This window comes from Lepisosteus oculatus, chromosome 5, assembly GCF_040954835.1.
Source record: "Lepisosteus oculatus isolate fLepOcu1 chromosome 5, fLepOcu1.hap2, whole genome shotgun sequence".
NCBI lineage: Eukaryota > Metazoa > Chordata > Actinopteri > Semionotiformes > Lepisosteidae > Lepisosteus > Lepisosteus oculatus.
Window position 1 is genome coordinate 33,269,600 of NC_090700.1, and position 20,819 is coordinate 33,290,418.

Sequence of the window (20,819 nt, forward strand, 5' to 3'; positions counted from 1 at the left end):
AAGTTTATTATTATTATTACATTAATGTGTAAAACCTCCAATTTACATCAGAAAATAGACACAATTTTCAGGTATGCGCAGCACCATATTCTGCGGAAAAATACTACTTACTAGTTAACTGCATGCAGATCACTTTGGAACATTTCTTTTGTAAAATGTGTGCTGCACAACCTGTACTTATTTGTTCGTACATTACATCGCAATTCAAGATTAAATAACTGATCTGAGAAATTGGGACTGCAGTTCCCCTTTAAATTAGAAATGTGCAGTTAAGTATTCCAAAAACAATATTTCATGATGTAATCTAGTAGTACAACAGCATTTTCTAAAAACTTTCAGTGTTTATTAAAGTTGTTCAACAGGGAATATTATACTGTGTACTTTAAGTGAAGTTATATCATTCTTACCAGGGATGTTTTAGCAGCGATCAATTCTATCTCTTTCTTTTTCTTCTGATGAAGTTCAGCTTCTTTTTCTTCCACATTTTTGTCATACTGGTTCTATTACATAGTAATACAAACATAAGGCTAATCAATTATCACATAACTAAATGGCATTTTCTGCAAATTAATAAAACACAGAACATATTAACAATAAATTGTTTTACTATTTTTACCATAACTTGGTACAGTTTTACCTTATGCTTTTCCATTAAAGTAACCATTTCAGATATCTTGTGTTGGCATGTTATTTCAGTTTCTTGTTTATTCTTTAATGCTTCATCAACTGCAGACTTCAGTTTTTTCATCTGAGAAAAGACAAACAAAACTGTGTTAACTGACTCATTGCTGGAAAATATAACACAGGACCATAAGATGGGTTTGCAAAAAAAAATCTGATTTATTTTCCTTGTTCAATAGTTTAGTAGCAAATTGAATCTGTTTTGTTTTTTGAAGGAAGAAAGAGTTTGGGCATAAACGACCTGCTTGGGAATACCCCTCCTAATAGCCATGACATTTTGAATTATTAATCCTAAATAAATTCTGTGTTAGTTTCCAACTGTGACCCTGTATCCTTCCTTACAGTAGGTACTAAGTGTGATTTTTTTTCTTAGGTTGTCTCAAGATTTCAGTAGACCCATTATGCTTTTCTATTATTATAAACCCTAATCTGTCTCAACCTTTAGAGATTTAATGTATACATCATAGTTACTTTATTATTATCACAATTTCCCATTGTCTCTGTCACATCTATTTACTTTATTGTATTGTGGTAGTTTAAAAAGAAAATCAATAAGAGCATCACTCTGTGCCTTTACATCTTGCATTTAGGTGCAATAATTGACCATTTTTAACAATATAAATTTTAGCTTCTATGTCCCCTAATAAAGTGCGTCACCTTTGTTCATAACACTAAGACCCCATCAAACATGAAGAAACCCATACCCATTTCTACATTAGGTGGTCTATAGTATACACTTTTTGTTAAGACTCTAACAATAAGAATTTCTGTTTCCCAGTTTAACCTACTGTACAGTGCCTTGCGAAAGTATTCGGCCCCCTTGAACTTTTCAACCTTTTGCCACATTTCAGGCTTCAAACATAAAGATATAAATTTTTTATTTCATGTGAAGAATCACCAACAAGTGGAACACAATTGTGAAGTGGAACGAAATCTATTGGATTTTTGAAACTTTTTTAACTAATAAAAAAATGAAAAGTGGGGCGTGCAAAATTATTCGGCCCCTTTACTTTCAGTGCAGCAAACTCACTCCAGAAGTTCAGCGAGGATCTCTGAATGATCCAATGTTGTCCTAAATGACTGATGGTGATAAATAGAATCCACCTGTGTGTAATCAAGTCTCTGTATAAATGCACCTGCTCTGTGATAGTCTCAAGGTTCTGTTGAAAGCGCAGAGAGCATCATGAAGACCAAGGAACACACCAGGCAGGTCCGTAATACTGTTGTGGAGAAGTTTAAAGCCGGATTTGGATACAAAAAGATTTCCCAAGCTTCAAACATCCCAAGGAGCACTGTGCAAGCGATCATCTTGAAATGGAAGGAGTATCAGACCACTGCAAATCTACCAAGACCTGGCCGTCCCTCTAAACTTTCAGCTCAGACAAGGAGAAGACTGATCAGAGATGCAGCCAAGAGGCCCATGATCACTCTGGATGAACTGCAGAGAACTACAGCTGAGGTGGGAGAGTCTGTCCATAGGACAACAATCAGTCTTACACTGCACAAATCTGGCCTTTATGGAAGAGTGGCAAGAAGAAAGCCATTTCTCAAAGATATCCATAAAAAGTCTCGTCTAAAGTTTGCCACAACCCACCTGGGAGACACCCCAAACATGTGGAAGAAGGTGCTCTGGTCAGATGAAACCAAAATCGAACTTTTTGGCCACAATGCAAAACGATATGTTTGGCGTAAAAGCAACACAGCTCATCACCCTCAACACACCATCCCCACTGTCAAACATGGTGGTGGCAGCATCATGGTTTGGGCCTGCTTTTCTTCAGCAGGGACAGGGAAGATGGTTAAAATTGAGGGGAAGATGGATGCAGCCAAATACAGGACCATTCTGGATGAAAACCTGTTGGAGTCTGCAAAAGACCTGAAACTGGGACGGAGATTTATCTTCCAACAAGACAATGATCCCAAACATACAGCAAAATCTACAAAGGAATGGTTCACAAATAAACGTATCCAGGTGTTTGAATGGCCAAGTCAAAGTCCAGACCTGAATCCAATCGAGAATCTGTGGAAAGAGCTGAAAACTGCTGTTCACAAACGCTCTCCATCCAACCTCACTGAGCTCGAGCTGTTTTGCAAGGAAGAATGGGCAAGAATTTCAGTCTCTCGATGTGCAAAACTGATAGAGACATACCCCAAGCGACTTGCAGCTGTAATCGCAGCAAAAGGTGGCTCTACAAAGTATTAACGCAAGGGGGCCGAATAATTTTGCACGCCCCACTTTTCATTTTTTTATTAGTTAAAAAAGTTTCAAAAATCCAATAGATTTCGTTCCACTTCACAATTGTGTCCCACTTGTTGGTGATTCTTCACATAAAATAAAAAATTTATATCTTTATGTTTGAAGCCTGAAATGTGGCAAAAGGTTGAAAAGTTCAAGGGGGCCGAATACTTTCGCAAGGCACTGTATATAGATTCTAAATTATTTATACTGACTCCAGTTCACCAGCAGGTATACTGTATATACTGTAAACTGCATAATCCCATCCCACCACAATTATTTCAGATAGACAGGGAGAGTGAAAAAATTCAGTATCTTAAAACACAAAACCTTTTCATTCAGGTCTGCTTCAATTCCACTTTTGGTTTCAATCGTCTTATGAAGATTCTTAATATTGTCCTCTTGAAGTCTTTGAACACTTTCAAGCTCAGTTTTCAATGTATTTACCTTAAGTGAGGGAAACAGATAAATTGCAACAATATTACTTTTATATAAAGTATTACTTCAAAATTATGGGTTCTGTATTCAAAACACTTAATGTACCTCTATGTTTTGAGTAAAGTGACAATTCTGAATAAAACAATATATGGTATAGTTTTTATTATTATTTATTCAAAATATTTCAATTTAAATCTCTTATTAAATAAACATTGTAACTTACAAACAGTTCTTAAAATTGATTTCAATATTCAAGTCATTACTATATCTGGAAAGCTATGCAGTTTACAATGACCCTGGTCAGAATGAAGGGTTGTTTATACTTAAGTGGTCTGTTCTTACAGCAGACATGGGCTTGGGATGGCCTAAGGGGTCAGTTAATCTTTTCTCATCCTCAGGAGTGGGAAAAGCAATCTGCCTATCTATCCTAAGCACCAGCACTTTGTCTTGCTCTTTTTTAGACTAAAAACATAACTGATATTTCTGGTCACAGAAGACAACAGAAGTAAATGTAGCAGCAAAGAGCAGTGTTTTTATATTTGAGGAAAAAATGTTTCCTTTTACTACTCACCACTCTTAACTTGTATCTCTGAGATGCATTATTTGGATTACAGAAAAAAAAAATCCTGTAAATTTGATGTGTCTTACAAAGGATGAGTGGGGGTAGTATTACACAGTAGAGGGCCTGGGCTCGTTTTTTGCAAAATATTTGCAGTAGTAGAAGTGTATGTGTTAGTTTGTAATTAAATCTGAATGTGCCAATGGGACAAAGAAATCATGTGATCCACTTGGTCGTTTTTTGTTGCTGGAGACAGGGTGCATGTTATCAAGTATTTTAAATTGGTGTAAGGATAAAATGTGTACTGTTACCTTAATACTCCACCCTCAGCTGTTACAATTTAAAATTAATTTCTATAAATTATTTACTGAACTCTGAGGAATAGATTTAAGATGTGTTTTATACCTAAGTTACTGTATGTTATACCACTTCAAAACTTGAAGTGCAGCAACTGTCTTTGGAACCGCCCATTTGATTTAAGCCACTAGATGTCAGCTTAGGGATTCTCTAGAGAGGAAGAATGAGTGCAAGCATTTGCACAGAGCTGTAAGACAGGAATCTAAGCAGCTAGTTTCCATGATCTTTCTTGTATTTATATACTGTAGTGAGATCAAACCAGTTTGGTCTAATTGTAAGAACGGTTTATTTGATTTTAGGGTACTTTCATGATGAAGCAATATCGTTGGTTAGATTAGTTTCAGAGCTGGCACTGAAATGATCTACTGATAATGCTCCATGCTTGCCCAACTTCTCAGGGTTAGAAATAGGTTATATGAGAAGACTTAGCTTCAACCAATTAAATCACTCTCCAAGGAGCAAGTGCTCCATTGGGAAAGGTTATTGGAGTTCTGTGGTGGGTGATGCCATCTCATCTGCTAGCACAGTCTGAGGGAACCAATTTTGCCTAACAATTTTTAAATAAAACACATTCTGTACATACCTCAGTTTGAATATTATTGCACTTTTCACGCTCTGCTGCAAGTTCTCCTTTTAAATTCTTATTCTAAGAAAATGAGATGATGTATAGAATATTTGCATACCCAAAAACAACATTATTATTTAAACTTTCGTTAAATCACATAATGTGAACATTTAGTTCAGAACATCAAAATACATACAGTATATATGTTATATGTATATGTATATTTCATACATTATAAATGTTATGTAAAATATAATGGTTAATTCCAAACAAAAAACAATTCATAAGGTTTTGACAGTGGAGACTCTTCAGGTATGTGGTGGAAGAAATACAGTATGAGGCCAAAGCATCAGGATGGAGAAGATGAAAGAAAACGTGAGAATGGGTAGAAAACTGTAAAAACAAGACTAAATAGAAATCTAGGAATTTATGTAGTAAATATGGAAGGTGGCAAACTGTAAAGGAGGGGAGATATAAGAGAGACATTAGTTGACCATTGAGAGCCAGGTGAATGTCTGAATCAACTTTAATGAATATATTGGCTTCTAATTTGTAGTATGTGATTCTTTGAATCTATTTAGAAGGTCACAGAAATACAGGTAGTGTATCTCATGGCCAGGAAAATTAAAATGGGGGACTAGGAGAGGACTTCTATCTTTACTGCTCCTACGTTCCTTGAAATGGTCAGTCTTCTATCTTTTCTACCAATGTAAATGACAGGACACTTTCTGCAAAAAATGCAAATATGAGATTGAAGTGAAGGCATGACTCCCTTCAAGTGATCATGAAATGATTAGAAGGATCAATTTTAACCCCATACATATAAATTACCCACTATCCAAATATATAGTATATAGGAAACAACAAAAAAGAAAGCAATGAAAGTTTTCTTCAAGCTGATGCTTCCTCAATTTACCTCTCTTGATTATGATTACATCTCTGTGCCCTTTAACAAAGATTTGAAGAGTACTAATACAACAATAATCCTAAATTAAATGTGGTTCACATATGCTCCAAGCCCTCACTGATTGATTAATCTCTCTCTAATGTCTACCTTTTTTTAATTTACATTTACAAATGAAACTTACATTACATTTACTTCCTTGTTCCTCCGCACACCTGAAGAAAGCTATACAGCTAAAACATTTTTTACTTAGTACAGTACCTCTTGCTTTAGATCTTCTTGAGCTTTGTGTTTCTGTTCCATTTTTTTCTTTAAGGTATTCAGCTACAAAAAAAGTTAATCTAAGGAAATCATTTTAGATCAATATCTATGTTTACTTTAATAAAGATGAAGACACAATCATCTTACTAAATTATACTAAAATATCATTTAAATTTACATTGTCTGTATAATTTCATATAATTAAAAAAAAATTAAAGTATGCCATAGCATCTGAATATATGAGGCAAGAAGGGGGTATTGAAATTGCAAGATTATACAGATGCAGTAATTAACTTTAAACTTAAGCATTTACCTTTGTTTCCAGGCTCTTAATATGTTTTTCCCTTTTAATTAATTCACTCTGCAAACCTCTAGTCTATGAAAACAGTAAATAAATAGTTATGCATCCAATGCAGACATTATTATCATCCCAAGTTAAGCTGTCCACGCAGATTGTCTGTTGATCATCTATTTATCAAAGAGGCAAAACAACATTTATTTGGCTATTACAAAGGCCAAATAATGTTTTAGGTAGATATCTACAAATAATTAAACCATGTCTTTATGTTTTAAGATTAAATTTAATTTTAATACAAGGAATTTACTTTTTTAAATTAAAACAACACATTTTTTACCTTTACATTGTCTATTCTTAACCACAAGAATTCCAAATTGTTTGGTACAAAGAGGAAGGATATTCAAAATCTAACAATAATATTGCTATAGTCCTTACTCTTTCTTCATGCTCTTCTAGCTTATTCTCAGTCTGAAAACCTTGCTTTTCAATTTCGCCTTTCAGTAATTTGAGATCCTCTCTAGTGAAAAATGTTCAAAGGGAAACAAATTAATAAAATTGATGAAAAAAATATTTTTAACATATATTATACAACATTCTTCATGGATATGTCAGATATTCCATGTTAACAAAATGTGGTCAATGCTAATTTTTCTTGACACAGCAGGCATTCTCCAGCTAATGTGAAAGTTTTATCAAGGAATGTCCTGTGGACACATGCCTGAGGGCACACTGTTTACAAGTGCTTTTCAAGCCATTAATTAGATTTATCAAAAGTAACTAAGATTTTTATATCTATAAAAAGTTCAGATGGGTGACTTTAATAGGATCTACCACATGGGGGTCAGCACTGTTTGATGTAAGAATGGGGAATGGCACTTTTCTGAGGGATGCTGGACCTCACTTTCATTCTTTTTTTAATTTATAGTGAGATGTGTCATTTTCTCATCACCTCTCATCTCCCATTTTTTGATTACTGAAAGAAACCAATTGAATATAGAGTAGAATATATTAATATGTTAATAACATTTTCAAAAAATGTAACAAAAATCATACCCGAGTTGATGGTTTTCTTTGTGTAGTTTTTCAATTTCTTTCCTGCTATTTTCTTCATTTTCCTTGCTTGCCTAATTTGAAAACATAATCAAAACAAAAACTGCATTAATTTTCCTTATTTCTTGTTTTTAATTTTCATCACATTAAACATATGAAACAGAGAAAAAGTCATAATAGCATATTTAAGAAAATTTAAGAAATATTCCTTTTTGTTTATCAAACTTTCACTGGTGTAAAATGTTAGCAACATAAAATATTTTTAATTTTCATTATAAATATATCCCTTTCTATAATATGACTCAATATAGGATGACCCTCTTCCATAGGTAGCAAACTCTTTAAAATCAATATTTTGACATGCAAACCTTCAGGTACTCTTCAAGGTTTTTAACATTAACAGCTTCACTCTTCATCTGATGGATAGCATCCTCCTTTTCTGTTTGTAGTTTGTTAAAATTTGACATTAACTCTTGATATTTTTCCCTTTTAAGAAACAGTGAAATATAACATTGTCAATGTAGAGGCAATCATATTAATATAACCATATTAGGCAATTAAGCTATTAAAGTTTTAAATGTTCCATATACAATAAGATGGGTACCATATGGATACATTTTAGTATATTAGGAAAATTGCTACTAGAGTCAGTGAAGATACACATACAATACATTGCTAGGTTTTAATAATTTGTAACTCATTGTTGGATACATTCTAGTTTAGCCACTAACATGGCTCACAGTTGCTAACTTAAAAGCATGCACTTCATCATTTTTGGTCAAACAGGGTTAAGGCACTGTCTATTAGTTACAAATGTAATCTATCACATATTTGAAAAAATATATTAATTATTTAGGCAGATGTTGGACAAAGCATCCCATAATGCACTATAGTGACTCCTAAAGAGATTTGTGTTGTATGTACAGTATCTGTGCTAATTTTCATAAGACATTTAAAATACAACCTAAGATCCCTAAAATCTTAATTTCAAAAGCTCTCCAATTTGGTAAAAGTTATGGTGTAACTAAATTAAAAACAAACAACATGACACACTGTTGTTGTTTTAAGTCTTTCTTTAAATCTTCCATTTCCTCCTGTGGTACCACCACTTTCCCAAGAGCTGCAGATAACTGTTCTTCAATTTCACATATTTTTCTCTGAGAAAGATAGAAATTTATGTCATTTTCATATAGGTATTCTTACAAGTAACAAAAACAAAATTCCATTAAACAGAGCTTAAATTTTGTACTCCATTTCAGACATCCAATACAAATAGGTAAATGATTACCATAAACAGGTTTAAAGAAAATGTCACCATTTATATTAGTAAAAAATTAGTTAACCACTAAAGTTAAAATGTGGAAACATACTTCTCTGTCTTGCACAGTGTCCTTCCATTTTTTCTGGTCTTTCTGTAATTCTTGTAGAGTCTCTTCCATGTATTTTTTTTCTACAGAATTAATCTGACCTATATTCTACACAAAATGGGAATTTATTATTGTTAAAGAAAAATGTAAAGGAGAAATTAAATATCTGTTCAAAGGCTCATTTGACTTTACAAAAATGTGAAAGCAGTGAATATAATATTCCACTTATTCTAAGAATCTACCATATTTATTGAGTGGAGCACAAAAATGTTGAGGTTGTTCTTCTGACAATGTCAAGCAATGGGTATTATTTTAAATTTTCTCTGCTACATGGACAGACACCTAAGCAACATAATTTACTTTTTTTTTCAACTATACATCATATAGCAGCAGTTACTAATGACACAAATTAAAGATTTTTCCTGAGAAATTAGACGGTACAAATACAAATATTGTATCCAAAATCATTGAATGACTTAAATTTGCTTCAGAGCATACCTAACCCATTGTGATATGAACATCTCTTCCATGTTTATTTTTTAAATAAAGATATTCCCTCTTGCTATATTTATTAGTAGCATGACATTACTAACAAGTGGAAAATCCTAAATGGCTACTGATAAAATCTGGTAGTTTTAACTTATAATTATCCAATATTTCACACTACTGTTAGAATTTAGCATAACTGTCCAATTACCCATTTTATATGGAAAAAGTATTAAGAACTATTTGAAGTCATAGTTTGAGAACAATTTCACTCACCCTTAACTTACAAATTTCAGTGTTTTTAACTTCAAGTTCAGCAACAAGTTGTCCTGACTTTGACTCCTCTGTTTTGAACTTCTCTTCTAACAGTTCCAGGGACTTAGTAATAACATCCTTTTATCATAAAAAATGTATACTGTATAGTTATTCATATTCAAAGTTACACTTACAACAAAAACATTTTTTTGAATAATGTGTTCTTAGATATAGTGTTATCAAACTCTAACTCTGTGAACCCAGCATCTTTTTTTTCCAGCAGAACAAAAATACCATTAACTCTTTAATTGAACCTAGTATTCAACAGAAAGTCAAGCAGTAGTTTGATGAATTAAAGAAAACCTTTTTGGGAAATTTAATAATGCAATAGAATGAATAAGCCTACATTCTTTAAGGCCTTATAATATATTTTAATTATGTGTACAATTTAATGGCTGAACAAAAGGACACATGGAATTCTGCATTCTTTTTCTGTAACGAACAGTTCTTTCCGGACCCTATGCGGACGACACAGTCCGACGGAGTGGGGGAACACTAGGGAAACGTCATGCAGGAAAACGGGGCTGAGAGGGGGGCGTGTCCAAGCTGCGCTGGTGCACGGGGGAGGTGTGGCCGAGGCGAACAATCCCAAAGAGTAATCCATAGAGTATCCAAAAACACACGAGAAAGTCCAAAACCAGGAGATCCATCAAAACACGACGTTAAAACCACGAAGGCCGGGTCGGAACCGGCGGACAGGGGACAAGGAACAGGAACAGGGGTTAAAACCTTAAAGGGACCAGGCGCTTCCAGGTCCCGGACTCGCACGATATGGAAATCAGATGCAGAGACCGGATGAGCGTCAGCGCCTGGCTTTTAAGGTGGGCTGGGAATAGGGAACAGGTGCAGAAAATAAAGTCTTAAGTAAAAGGGCTGGAGCACCCTTAAGGCGGGGGAACTAATATCGTGACATTTTCTGAGTGTACAAGGAAATCAAATATCAGTGGTGACACACTCCCTAAATGTAATAGATGTAATGTAATGTAAATGTAATGTAAAATAGTTAATTTTATGTTTTATATGTATTTCCAGTTCTACCTTTTTACTTATTTTTAGTATGAAACAAACCTGAACCATGCAAGCATTAAGTTTTGTTATTAGTCTCTTATAAATATACTGTATTACATGCTATATTTTCATTTTGAAATTATCCCAGAATGCATAGTATTCAATTATGGTTTTACTCTGCTTGCGCACTCGTTTGTATCAACTTTTAAAGCACTTTAATTGCATATCTATTTTATAAAATTTTGAGACAATTTTAATTGTCTTATTATTTTATATTGCTTCTGATTTTGTCTCTTGTATGTCAAGCAATTGAAATGTTATTAACCACTACACTGACAACTTTATTTTGGGTTTTAACAAAACCACAAATAAAAAGTATATAATTATTTGTATTTGTATGGTAAAAATAAAAAATTACCAAATCATCTTTGAGAATTTTAATTTGTCTTTCCTTCTCGCTCTTTTCATCTCCTATTGTTCCTGGAATGTACAGAAATAAATCCACAATTTAAATTAAATTTTAAAATGTAACATTAAGAAAATATAAACATGCAGTAAATTAATATATTTAAATTTAAATAAAGTATTTGTGATACCTAATTCACATGCCTTCTTCTTTAGTTCCTCAGAAACTGCATTTAAAATATCTTCAAGCTCTCTTGTCCTTTAGGTAAATAAATTACAAACAATATGTCATTTAAAGAATCAATAAATGAATTCCATGAATATGTGTTATGCAAACAATGAAGCTGGAAAGTGTTTTGCTATCTCAAAGCCATAATGGTTACCTTTGCTGCTCCAAAGCAAGTGATGCTTTTATTTCCTGAGATTTATCCTGAAGCTCATCAATTACAGCTGCCTGTTGATCCTTTATTTTATTAAGTTCTTTTAAACTGGTTTCTTTCTCCAGAAGTATCTGAGCAAGTTCACGTTTATCTTCTAAAGCAGTTTCAAGCTCTTTCCTACATAACTAAAAAGATGCAGGGAAAAATAATGTATACTGTAAAATATGTTCATGATTAAAAAAGTTAATTACTCAAATGTATTTATATAAAGCATTATACTGCATAAAATAAATATTTGCCTTATATTTCCTTTATTTAGACACAGAAATCTTAACAAATCAGTCTTACTGCACCAAGAGTGATTAATTTAATAACACCTATTTCACTTGATCAACTAAAACCTTTTATTTTATGTAATACATAGTTTTAAATATAATGTAAAACTAAAATACAGATTACAGTACATAACTTGTCTTTTTTTCCAAGTTTCTAGGATTCACTGAGAGATTCTCAGAGCCATGACAAACATTCTTAACATATACAGTAGTGTTAGGAGGATGCTGTATGCTATCAAACACTAATTACTATTCATTCTTAATAATAAAATGAATGAATTAATGAATCTCAAAAGCAGAAACTGAAATGTTAGACATATTTAATAACTGTTTTCTTACTCAATTTGTAAGAGGACCTACAAAAGGTATTGTATTGTATTGTATTATATTATATTGTATTAATCTCATCTTTTCAAACAATCAAGAAAGAAGCAAACAGAGTTGAGAGAACCTTTAAGGTACTGGAATCATAATATGCTGTGCTTTGAATTGTGCTTTGAATGCCCATTGCCGAGGTTCTGCAAATTTTACATACAGTAAGTTAGAAGAGACCCTATCTAAGCCAATGCATGAATACATGTAGATAACTTCCATTCAGGATATTGTACTGTAACAATCCTCCCTTATTTACCCTAGCTGTGTCTGTGAGGATGTAGGGAACCAGGATTTATTGTCCTTTAACAGTTAACAGTTGTGTGAGCTCAACATGGAAGGGGATAGAGAGTGAGAAAGAGAATGCAGCAGCAGCTAGCAGTACAGTACATGAGGTAGCAAGAGAAATAAAATATACTTCCCCCATTTATATAAGGGGGAAAATGTAATAACAATGAATGAAATAATAGTTTTAAGACCCTATACATAGAGTAAATAGATTACCACTTAGAATAAATAAAATAAAATGCCACTATACAGCTGCACTATTTGCTGTTTACATGTGTAACGTAAACTCTTTTTACGTTGAAAATGTTATTACGGAAGCCACAGGAGGATTTTAATTCCTGTGAAGCCTTGCATAACCCAGATTTATTTATCCCAAGAGTTTGTCAAAAGGTAAAAAACAGAAGTTCAAATGGTTTATCAATTTGGAAAATTGTAAGGGAAGAGTTATAATACTTAACTCTTATAATCCTATAACAACACCATTACTGTAAAGAAAAGGTGTATGACGAATAGCAAGTGCAGAAATAAAAAAAGATATGAGACAGACAGAGAAAGAGACAGACAAAAAGGAATATTGCAATGTAGGCTATGATAAATAATAAAAGATGCTTTAGGTATTACAACAGCAAAACACAGTAAAGCATTAAGACAAAATGTATACAAGATAATAAAATTCTAGACTGGACTGGAGAATTGCTAATGTAGTGTCCATAAAAGCAGTGACAAAAGGGAGCCAAGTAATTACAGGCCAATAAAGTCAGACTTCTATTACATGTAAGGTTATGGAAATTCCTAGTATCTCCATACCTAGTACCTAGAATTAAAGAAGGCTTTTGATAAAACGTCTGATAAAAGATTAATTTTCAAATTACAGACGATTAGCATTTGTGGCAATGTGTGTGTTTAAGAATTGGTTAATGGATAAAAAGCAGATAAAGAGTGAGAAATAGTTAAGTTTGATTAACCAAATACAAAAATAGAAGGATTAGCAAACAGAATCAAAGTGTCATAGAATGCAAACTGTTGAAGGAGGAACAGGCTGTGATTAAATAAGCTGTATTAGTGGCCAGGATTGTGTCAAGTATACCTCCACCCAAAATTTTCAACTTCAAAGTTTTCTATTGCTGACAGCAGGGCAGGAATCAATTAGCAACAATTTAAAAACACACTGGCTGTCCAGACATGAAGTAATTACCACACCCTTGAAACTGACACATGGAGGTGTGAGGGATTGCTGAGCCAGTTTGGACCAGACCTGATCAAAATATTCAAACTCATCATTTTGACACAAGTAAACCAATGGATTTCTTCTAAGACTAGAGGACACAAAAGAAAACAACAAGAACAAGAAGCACATCTTCATCTTAACATTTATGTGAGTAACATAATGAGAACAAGCTATCCAGTCAAGCTCTCAATGCCCTGTTGTCCTTCAAGAAACAGCTGGAAGAGATCCAATAATTTACTGATTTTGTTTGATTTTATTACTTTAATTTCTTATAACAACACAGGTTGTAAAAGATGAACAAAGAATAACATGAAAAAAAGATTTAGAAAAATCTCAAACCTCAGTTTCTTTGCATAACTGTTCAGCCTTTTCCAATTGCTCCAAAAGCAATTCCTGCTGTTTTTTTGATTCTTGAAGGTCTTCGTACTGTTTCTCTAAAATTCAGTTTCAACAAATATTTACATTTTACAATAAAAAGAATGATATTTGATGTACAAACACTGTGAGCTTTAATTAAAAAAATCATACTTGCAGTTTCTTCTAGCTGATCACAGCTCTGTGTTGATTCTTGAAACTTTTGCCAAATTTGTTGAAGTTGACTGTCTTTATCATTAATCATCTCTGAAAGCTTTAATACCTTAAAATACATATAGTTTATTAGAAGCAAATAAAAGAGATTTTATTTTCATAATCAGACATACATGAACAACATAACTCCTTATTTTCTATAGAACCCTGTTACTCAATAATAGTAAAAATCTCCAGCCTTGCTTAGTTTCCTAGATCTGACTAAATTATGCAACAAGTAGTAGTGCTTGGTAGCGGTAGTGCTGCTGTCAGCTAAAACACAAACACATACTGAATATCACCAAAATGTACTTCATTTCAAATGCTTCCACTCAGATCTAACCCCTGTGTAATGACATAAAACATTTATTTTACTGGGTTTTGCTGAATTAAGAAGAATAGGGATCTTGAGATCACCACTTGCAAACAATCTGAATAACAAATTCAGATCAAAGGGACAGGCACATACAGATAAAACCCTGGATAGTTAATTAACATAATTGCATATTATTAAGAAGGTTCATGTGAAAATTACTTGATTGAGTAAGCATAATTACAATGCACATTTAGAGAAATGTATTGACAGAAACCACTGTAGCCACTAACCTCTTCTTGCTTTTTCATAAGCTCTTTCTGAAACTCCTGTCTAGCTTCTTCAAATTGTTGCATTCCTTCTTTTGCTGAAAATATAATTTATTATTTGGTAAATATAGTATAAAATCTTTTTTGTTACATTAATGGATCTTATTTTCATGATAAGATATATAATAATTTCCCATTGCAAATGGGGTTACTCAAACTCTCTTCAACATAATGTTGAAAAAAGAAAAGACATGATCATTGATTATAGAAAGCAACCAAGAGCTGCAAAACCAAGTCACTGAGGAGTAAGAAATTGAAAATGTCAGCAAAAACAAACATCTTGACACTATTATTGATTACAAACTAACTTTGAGGAGAGCATGGATGCCATATGTAAGAAGATCCAATAGTGATTAATCTTTGCGAGAAAACCCAGCTGTTTGATGTGTTTACTACAATAATGGCTTTATTCTTTAGAACTTTCACTGAATCTGTCTTAACATTCACTGCGCTATTAAATTATAAGAGCTACAGCTATCAGACATCTATGCCAAACAAACAGTGCAGGAGTCCAATAGAAACATTTACTGTCACGACCATCCCCTGCACAGGGAATTTAAGCTCCTTCCATTGGGCATCAGCTTAGACTACCTTTGTTCAAATACAATAGAACCTATCTTTTATTTCCACTGCTGTTAATCTGTTTATTGAGGACAGTTGATAGTATTGTTTGTTTTTCTCATCATATATGTATTATCTTATATTCTCATGTTCTGTTAAATGCACTATACAGTATATTGTGTTTTGTCTATTACCTGCCTGCAAAGCAAATTTCTCTCCTTGATTGATGAAAGAAAGTAAGGTAACAACCATCACTGAATGACTGCAGATTGCATAAAAGTAAGTTTCAATTTGTATCAGTATTATTTTTGAGACCATAGTGATACAAACAACAAACTAAAATGAAACCACTTGGTATTCATGTCACCAAAAGGAATGTCAAAAAAGCTAAATCTGTATTTTTATCATTATGTTCAATAATGCTGCATCAGGATTAGGGCAGTAGTGCCTAATCCTGATACAAGGAGAGACCCAGTCCAGCATAAAATACATTTCTAAGGACTTGGAATAAGTTAATTGTGATCAGTTACAGTAGAAGGTAATTTTGATTGGGTCATTTAGGACCAAAGCTTTAATGAATATCAGCCCTCAAGTCCCAGCATTCTTGTGTAATACATTTGCTTAATTCAGCAATTTGCAGGTGTTCACAATCTTTAGTAGCAGGTGACCAATAAAAACTACTGGTTTTGGGCTCTCCAGGGTTGGACATCCCTGATCTAGGGATACACGTAGAATTTCCTAACACAAGATTTTGCATTCATTTCAAATGTATACATAATCTTTTTCCTGACATGACAGTAATCTTGTGATTTTAGCTTTCTAATAAAAAAATGCACATTTCCACAAATTTAAATTGTAAAACAAAAAACATTTTGTTAATTTCAAGACTAACATTCTCCAATTTAATTTACTTTTAATTATATATTGGAAGTCTGAAGGTGATAGTATAAAATTGTATTAGAAGGAAGACTTTATTGCCCTTAGCATTTCATTACATGGCTCGTATTATAATTTAATAAAAGAGGTCAGTAGCATTCTATTTTGAATAGCAGATGTTTTTAGCCAGGACCCATGGGCCTATGCAGCAGCCTTAGGATCTGTCTGTGGAGATGAAAACTGAAAGACAAACTTTTAACTTACAATGAAGAAATCCCAATTAACTCCTTTTCTATGTTATTTTCAATTGTCACCGTATACCTTATTACAGAATCTACTCCATAACACTCACATTTTAGCATCTCATTTCTTTCAGCTTCAGCTTGCCTCTGAAGGTTTTCAAATGCCACAATCATTCTCTAAAATTCAACACAAAAATACATTATTAAGTTAAAATATTATGTGTGATATGTTCCTTAACTATGAAAAATTCATTTGAAACTTACTTGAATCCTTTCATTATTTTGTACAGCAAGATGATGAGTTTCTTTTCTTTCAGATTCATCTGTAATTAAAATATATTTGTTCCTTTTAGCAAACATACATGAGCTAAGTAAATTAATTATGCTGATTAAGTATGTTGATGACAAAAATGTTAATTAACATGTGATCCACTCATGTATTTTTCAGGCTAGCAATGTGTGCATTTACTGTTAATTTAAGTCAATGAAATTTAAACTGCCATGTTTGGCAAAGGCTTTCCTAAACATTGTAGAAGTCTTTTTGTAGGATTTTGTCCCTTTCAGGTTTCACAGAACCTGATCTTTGATCAGTAGATGCCAGGCATTATCCCAGTTCATCCTACAAATATTCAGTGGGGCTTATGGTGAAGCATGGACCTTCCCATTGATTACACTGATGTACACAACAATTATTGTACTCTACCGAAAAGTGCATCACTTGCTGACATTTATCAAGGTCATCTACACAAAACCTGGATTCATCATTAAAGCAGACTTTCTTCCTCTGCTGGAAAGTTTACCTGAAATGTTTAGTTAACATTCTTATAGCATGAAGACATTCTCTTTAATAAGAGCAGCGTATTAATTCCTTTATATGTTTTGCTTTCTTGATTTTTACTAGGCTTGACATTCAACATTAAATTACCCGATCACTTCTGCTGAATCAACTCTCTCACTAATTAGGTAATATAATAGCTATGCAACAATTACTGAAATGTATAACAATCAAAACAATTAAACAATATCTACAATTATTTTCTAAAAATATATATTTCTTTTAATTTACAGTATATAAAACATATTTTCTATACGATTTATATTTATGGTTTACTTACATGTATTCATTTTTTCCCCTGTTCTTTCAAATGTTTCCTTTAACATTTTGCACAGATTTTTTATTGCAATGTTTCTATAAGAAATAAATACACATTTTGTAAAATAATATGTTTCTAAAAAAACACAAATAGTAGCTTGTGTTATCAATAAGATAAAAAACAAAATACACATATATGTAACAATTTAGCTTCCAAAATTTGCCATTGTCTTGTGATACAAATTATGACCTGAAATTATACTTTGGGTGGCCCATTGTTGTAAACTTTGTGCTCTGAAAGCTTAATGAAATATTTTTTAGTCTAGACATAAATATTAGATGTTATTGGCAGATACTGAATTATCACAATAATTCATGTCACTTTAATTTCGTCTCAAGCAGTTCAAGTTCCTATGATTGCCCATTTCTTCCCAAAATAATAAGTATTATAATGTCTGTACTATTACCCCACATAGGGCAGGAAGGGAAAACCAAGTAACCATAAAACACTTGCTCAAAGTGTATTAGAGAGAAGTACTGTATGGAGTTTAGTTTCCTCAGTTTTAAATTTAGTTTTACATTTTTGTGTTGTAAATGAACAACCACGGACTGTTGAACGTAAATACTACGTATAATATAAAATATAGTAATTACAACAGCCAGACAATAGAATAACAACAGACTGTTGTAATCACTGAGTACAGTACGTTACTCATTTTCGGGCTACAGTAGCTGGACAAGCAAAATTGGCATTTGCCCAGAAAATTGTTTATATATGAATACAACAGTGTAAAAACGATGTATGTAACAATACAAAATGACCATCAATGGATTTTGGATTTTCATTTAAAATTCAAAAGTAACTTACTTGTTCCTTAGATCTTTATTTTCATTCATTTCTTCTTCCAGTTTCATACTAAGACTCTCATTTTCAAACTGACAAAACAAACATTTTTTGTCATAAAAACAAACAATGCCCAAAACGATCAATGATAAACAGTCAAAATACAATATTATTCAGTAGCATTATTTTATACATGTATAAAGGTGTTTTATGTGCCTTAAGTCTGTGGTGTATTTAAGAAATTAGCTGTATTGCACTATACAGTACATGTCTATAATTTCAAAAGCTCAAAAATAATAATTATTCTTAACCTGTAATTCCTGAATGGCTTTGCGTTGGTTCTCAATTGTTTTTTTGTTCTCCTGGAGTTTTTTGTCTTTTTTTTGGATTTCAGAGTCCATGTTAGTTTTCCAGCATTTTATCTTCTCAGCCTCCTGATACAGCTTGGAATAGAGCTGATTGATTTTCTCACTTTTCTGTGGAAAGAAATTAAACTTAATCACCCATCGAATGAAAAACATGAGCACATGTGCTAAGTTTTATCACAAATTTAAATATTTATTAAATAAAACTGACCACCTACTTTATAATATACTGTAGTTTGAGAAGAATACTTTTGAAAAAATGAAAAAATAAATCACATAAATGAATCACAAGCAAATCGTTTCTCAATTACCTCTTCTTGAGTTGGAATTATAGCTATCTCTTTTGCTGCATCTTAAAAATAAACATGACATTTAAATTAAAAAACAGATAAAAAATCAAACATTTGATGATTATAATCAGTTTAATCTTCCTGTTTCTTTCAAACATTAATTTTAATATGTGCAGATCTATGAGGCATATATTATTTTATATTAATCACTCATGAAAAAACTAAATTATAGATATTGTTTTGGAAAATAAATCTCCTGTTTACCCTCAACAAATCTTTAAACTAAAGGTTTGACTATGTTAAATACTAAATACACATAATACTTGACACAGTTTATGGATATTGATTACAGAATTAGAAGCAGAAACCAGACTAAAATAAGGAACTCTAGGAATCATGTACAGTACTTTGTAAGACAACTAGAAACTGTCCTTTCATTTCAGTTATGTTTTATTTTTTAGAACTTTATTTATTCTTAAAATTTATATTTAATATTTTTTTCAATTTCATATTTCTAAATATCATTAACATGCGGTGTTTTAGTTCATGGAATAACATTATAATGAATACTATAAGTGTATTACAGTACAAAAACAATAAAAAATGGAATCACTACTACCAAAACAAAACAGAACGTTTGTTTTCAACTAAAATGCCAATTTTTGTCAGAAGGAATAATAAACATAATATGGTAAGATGAATAATGATATCTTTCTATTTCCCCTCACATTACCTGGCTTAATAGGCTTAGAAGCCATTGCAATGCCAGACTTTGGCACTGAGAAATTTGACTCATTGTCAAAGAGTGTATTCAGAGCCTGAAAAATATAGAAAGGAACACTAAAAAATATATTTTATCTATATTTACAGAAAATATAAATGAAATGATAAACAACCATAACAATACCTATCATCTTAGAGGCATATGTTTAAATATAGTCAGCAGCTGTATCACTGTGCAACTCACAATTGGCTACTCAATGAAGCTAAGCAGGTCCTGGCCAGTACCTGGATGGGAGACCACCTGGGAAGATTGCTGCTGGAAGAGTAGTTAGTGGGGCCAGTAGAGTTCTACTGGGATCCTAATGACCCAGTTTAGTGAATGGGACACTATCCTGGAAAAAAAGGCACCATCATTTGGATGAGATGTGAAACTTAGGTCCTGACTCTTTGTGGTCATTAAAAATCCCAGGGTGTTTCTTGAAGAATGTATAGATCTCAACGTCTGTGTTCTGGCCAAATTTCCCCCTGGCCTTTACCAGTCATGGCCTTCTAATCCCATCTATAAACTGCCTTCTTTACTCGGCTCTCCTCCCCACTAATAGTTGGTGTGTGATGAGTGTACTCGTGCACTTTGGTTGACATCGCATCACACAAGTGGGTGCTACACATGGGTTGTGGTGGAGGTGATTCCACATTGCCTGTAAAGTGCTTTGAGTGGAGTGTCTATAAAAGCACTTTAAAAGTGTAAGGATTATAAACAACAACAACAACAATAATAATATCAACAATTAAATTTTACAGCCCTCTTATGTTGTTTTTTTTGCACATTGCCATGAATGCCACAATATCAGGTATGGAAAGATGACCCATGGCACAGCCACAGCACAGTGCATGATGGAAAGGGGTCTCACTCTGTACTAGGGTGTACTATAGGCAACACAGGAGGTGTATACGTAGGAGGGCTGCTTTTTAGTTTGCATTATATACCCAATGGGTTTGAAATCTATTGCTGGCGACCGAGTCTGAATTAGAAAAAGCTTCAAGTAAGGCTGTTTCTTTCTAAACTTTAAATATGTTCTTTTT

At 32.8% G+C, this 20,819-nt stretch overlaps 1 protein-coding gene across 1 annotated transcript in view; it reads right to left on the reverse strand.

The window, feature by feature from the left end:
- Positions 1 to 20,819, reverse strand: part of sycp1 (synaptonemal complex protein 1) — a 28,053-nt gene that overhangs the window by 5,305 nt on the left and 1,929 nt on the right. Inside the window, exons 3-27 of the mRNA XM_069190305.1 lie at positions 19,747 to 19,831; positions 19,035 to 19,075; positions 18,670 to 18,834; positions 18,383 to 18,450; positions 17,537 to 17,610; positions 16,686 to 16,744; positions 16,532 to 16,598; positions 14,707 to 14,780; positions 14,062 to 14,170; positions 13,873 to 13,967; positions 11,314 to 11,495; positions 11,122 to 11,189; positions 10,944 to 11,005; positions 9,479 to 9,595; positions 8,720 to 8,824; positions 8,403 to 8,506; positions 7,718 to 7,835; positions 7,353 to 7,423; positions 6,735 to 6,816; positions 6,315 to 6,377; positions 6,002 to 6,064; positions 4,855 to 4,917; positions 3,248 to 3,364; positions 638 to 748; positions 408 to 500 (exon numbers count right to left, since the gene is read on the reverse strand). Coding sequence (XP_069046406.1) covers positions 408 to 500; positions 638 to 748; positions 3,248 to 3,364; positions 4,855 to 4,917; positions 6,002 to 6,064; positions 6,315 to 6,377; positions 6,735 to 6,816; positions 7,353 to 7,423; positions 7,718 to 7,835; positions 8,403 to 8,506; positions 8,720 to 8,824; positions 9,479 to 9,595; positions 10,944 to 11,005; positions 11,122 to 11,189; positions 11,314 to 11,495; positions 13,873 to 13,967; positions 14,062 to 14,170; positions 14,707 to 14,780; positions 16,532 to 16,598; positions 16,686 to 16,744; positions 17,537 to 17,610; positions 18,383 to 18,450; positions 18,670 to 18,834; positions 19,035 to 19,075; positions 19,747 to 19,831 — 2,256 coding nt within the window. The remainder of the gene's footprint in view (positions 1 to 407; positions 501 to 637; positions 749 to 3,247; positions 3,365 to 4,854; positions 4,918 to 6,001; positions 6,065 to 6,314; positions 6,378 to 6,734; positions 6,817 to 7,352; positions 7,424 to 7,717; positions 7,836 to 8,402; positions 8,507 to 8,719; positions 8,825 to 9,478; positions 9,596 to 10,943; positions 11,006 to 11,121; positions 11,190 to 11,313; positions 11,496 to 13,872; positions 13,968 to 14,061; positions 14,171 to 14,706; positions 14,781 to 16,531; positions 16,599 to 16,685; positions 16,745 to 17,536; positions 17,611 to 18,382; positions 18,451 to 18,669; positions 18,835 to 19,034; positions 19,076 to 19,746; positions 19,832 to 20,819) is intronic.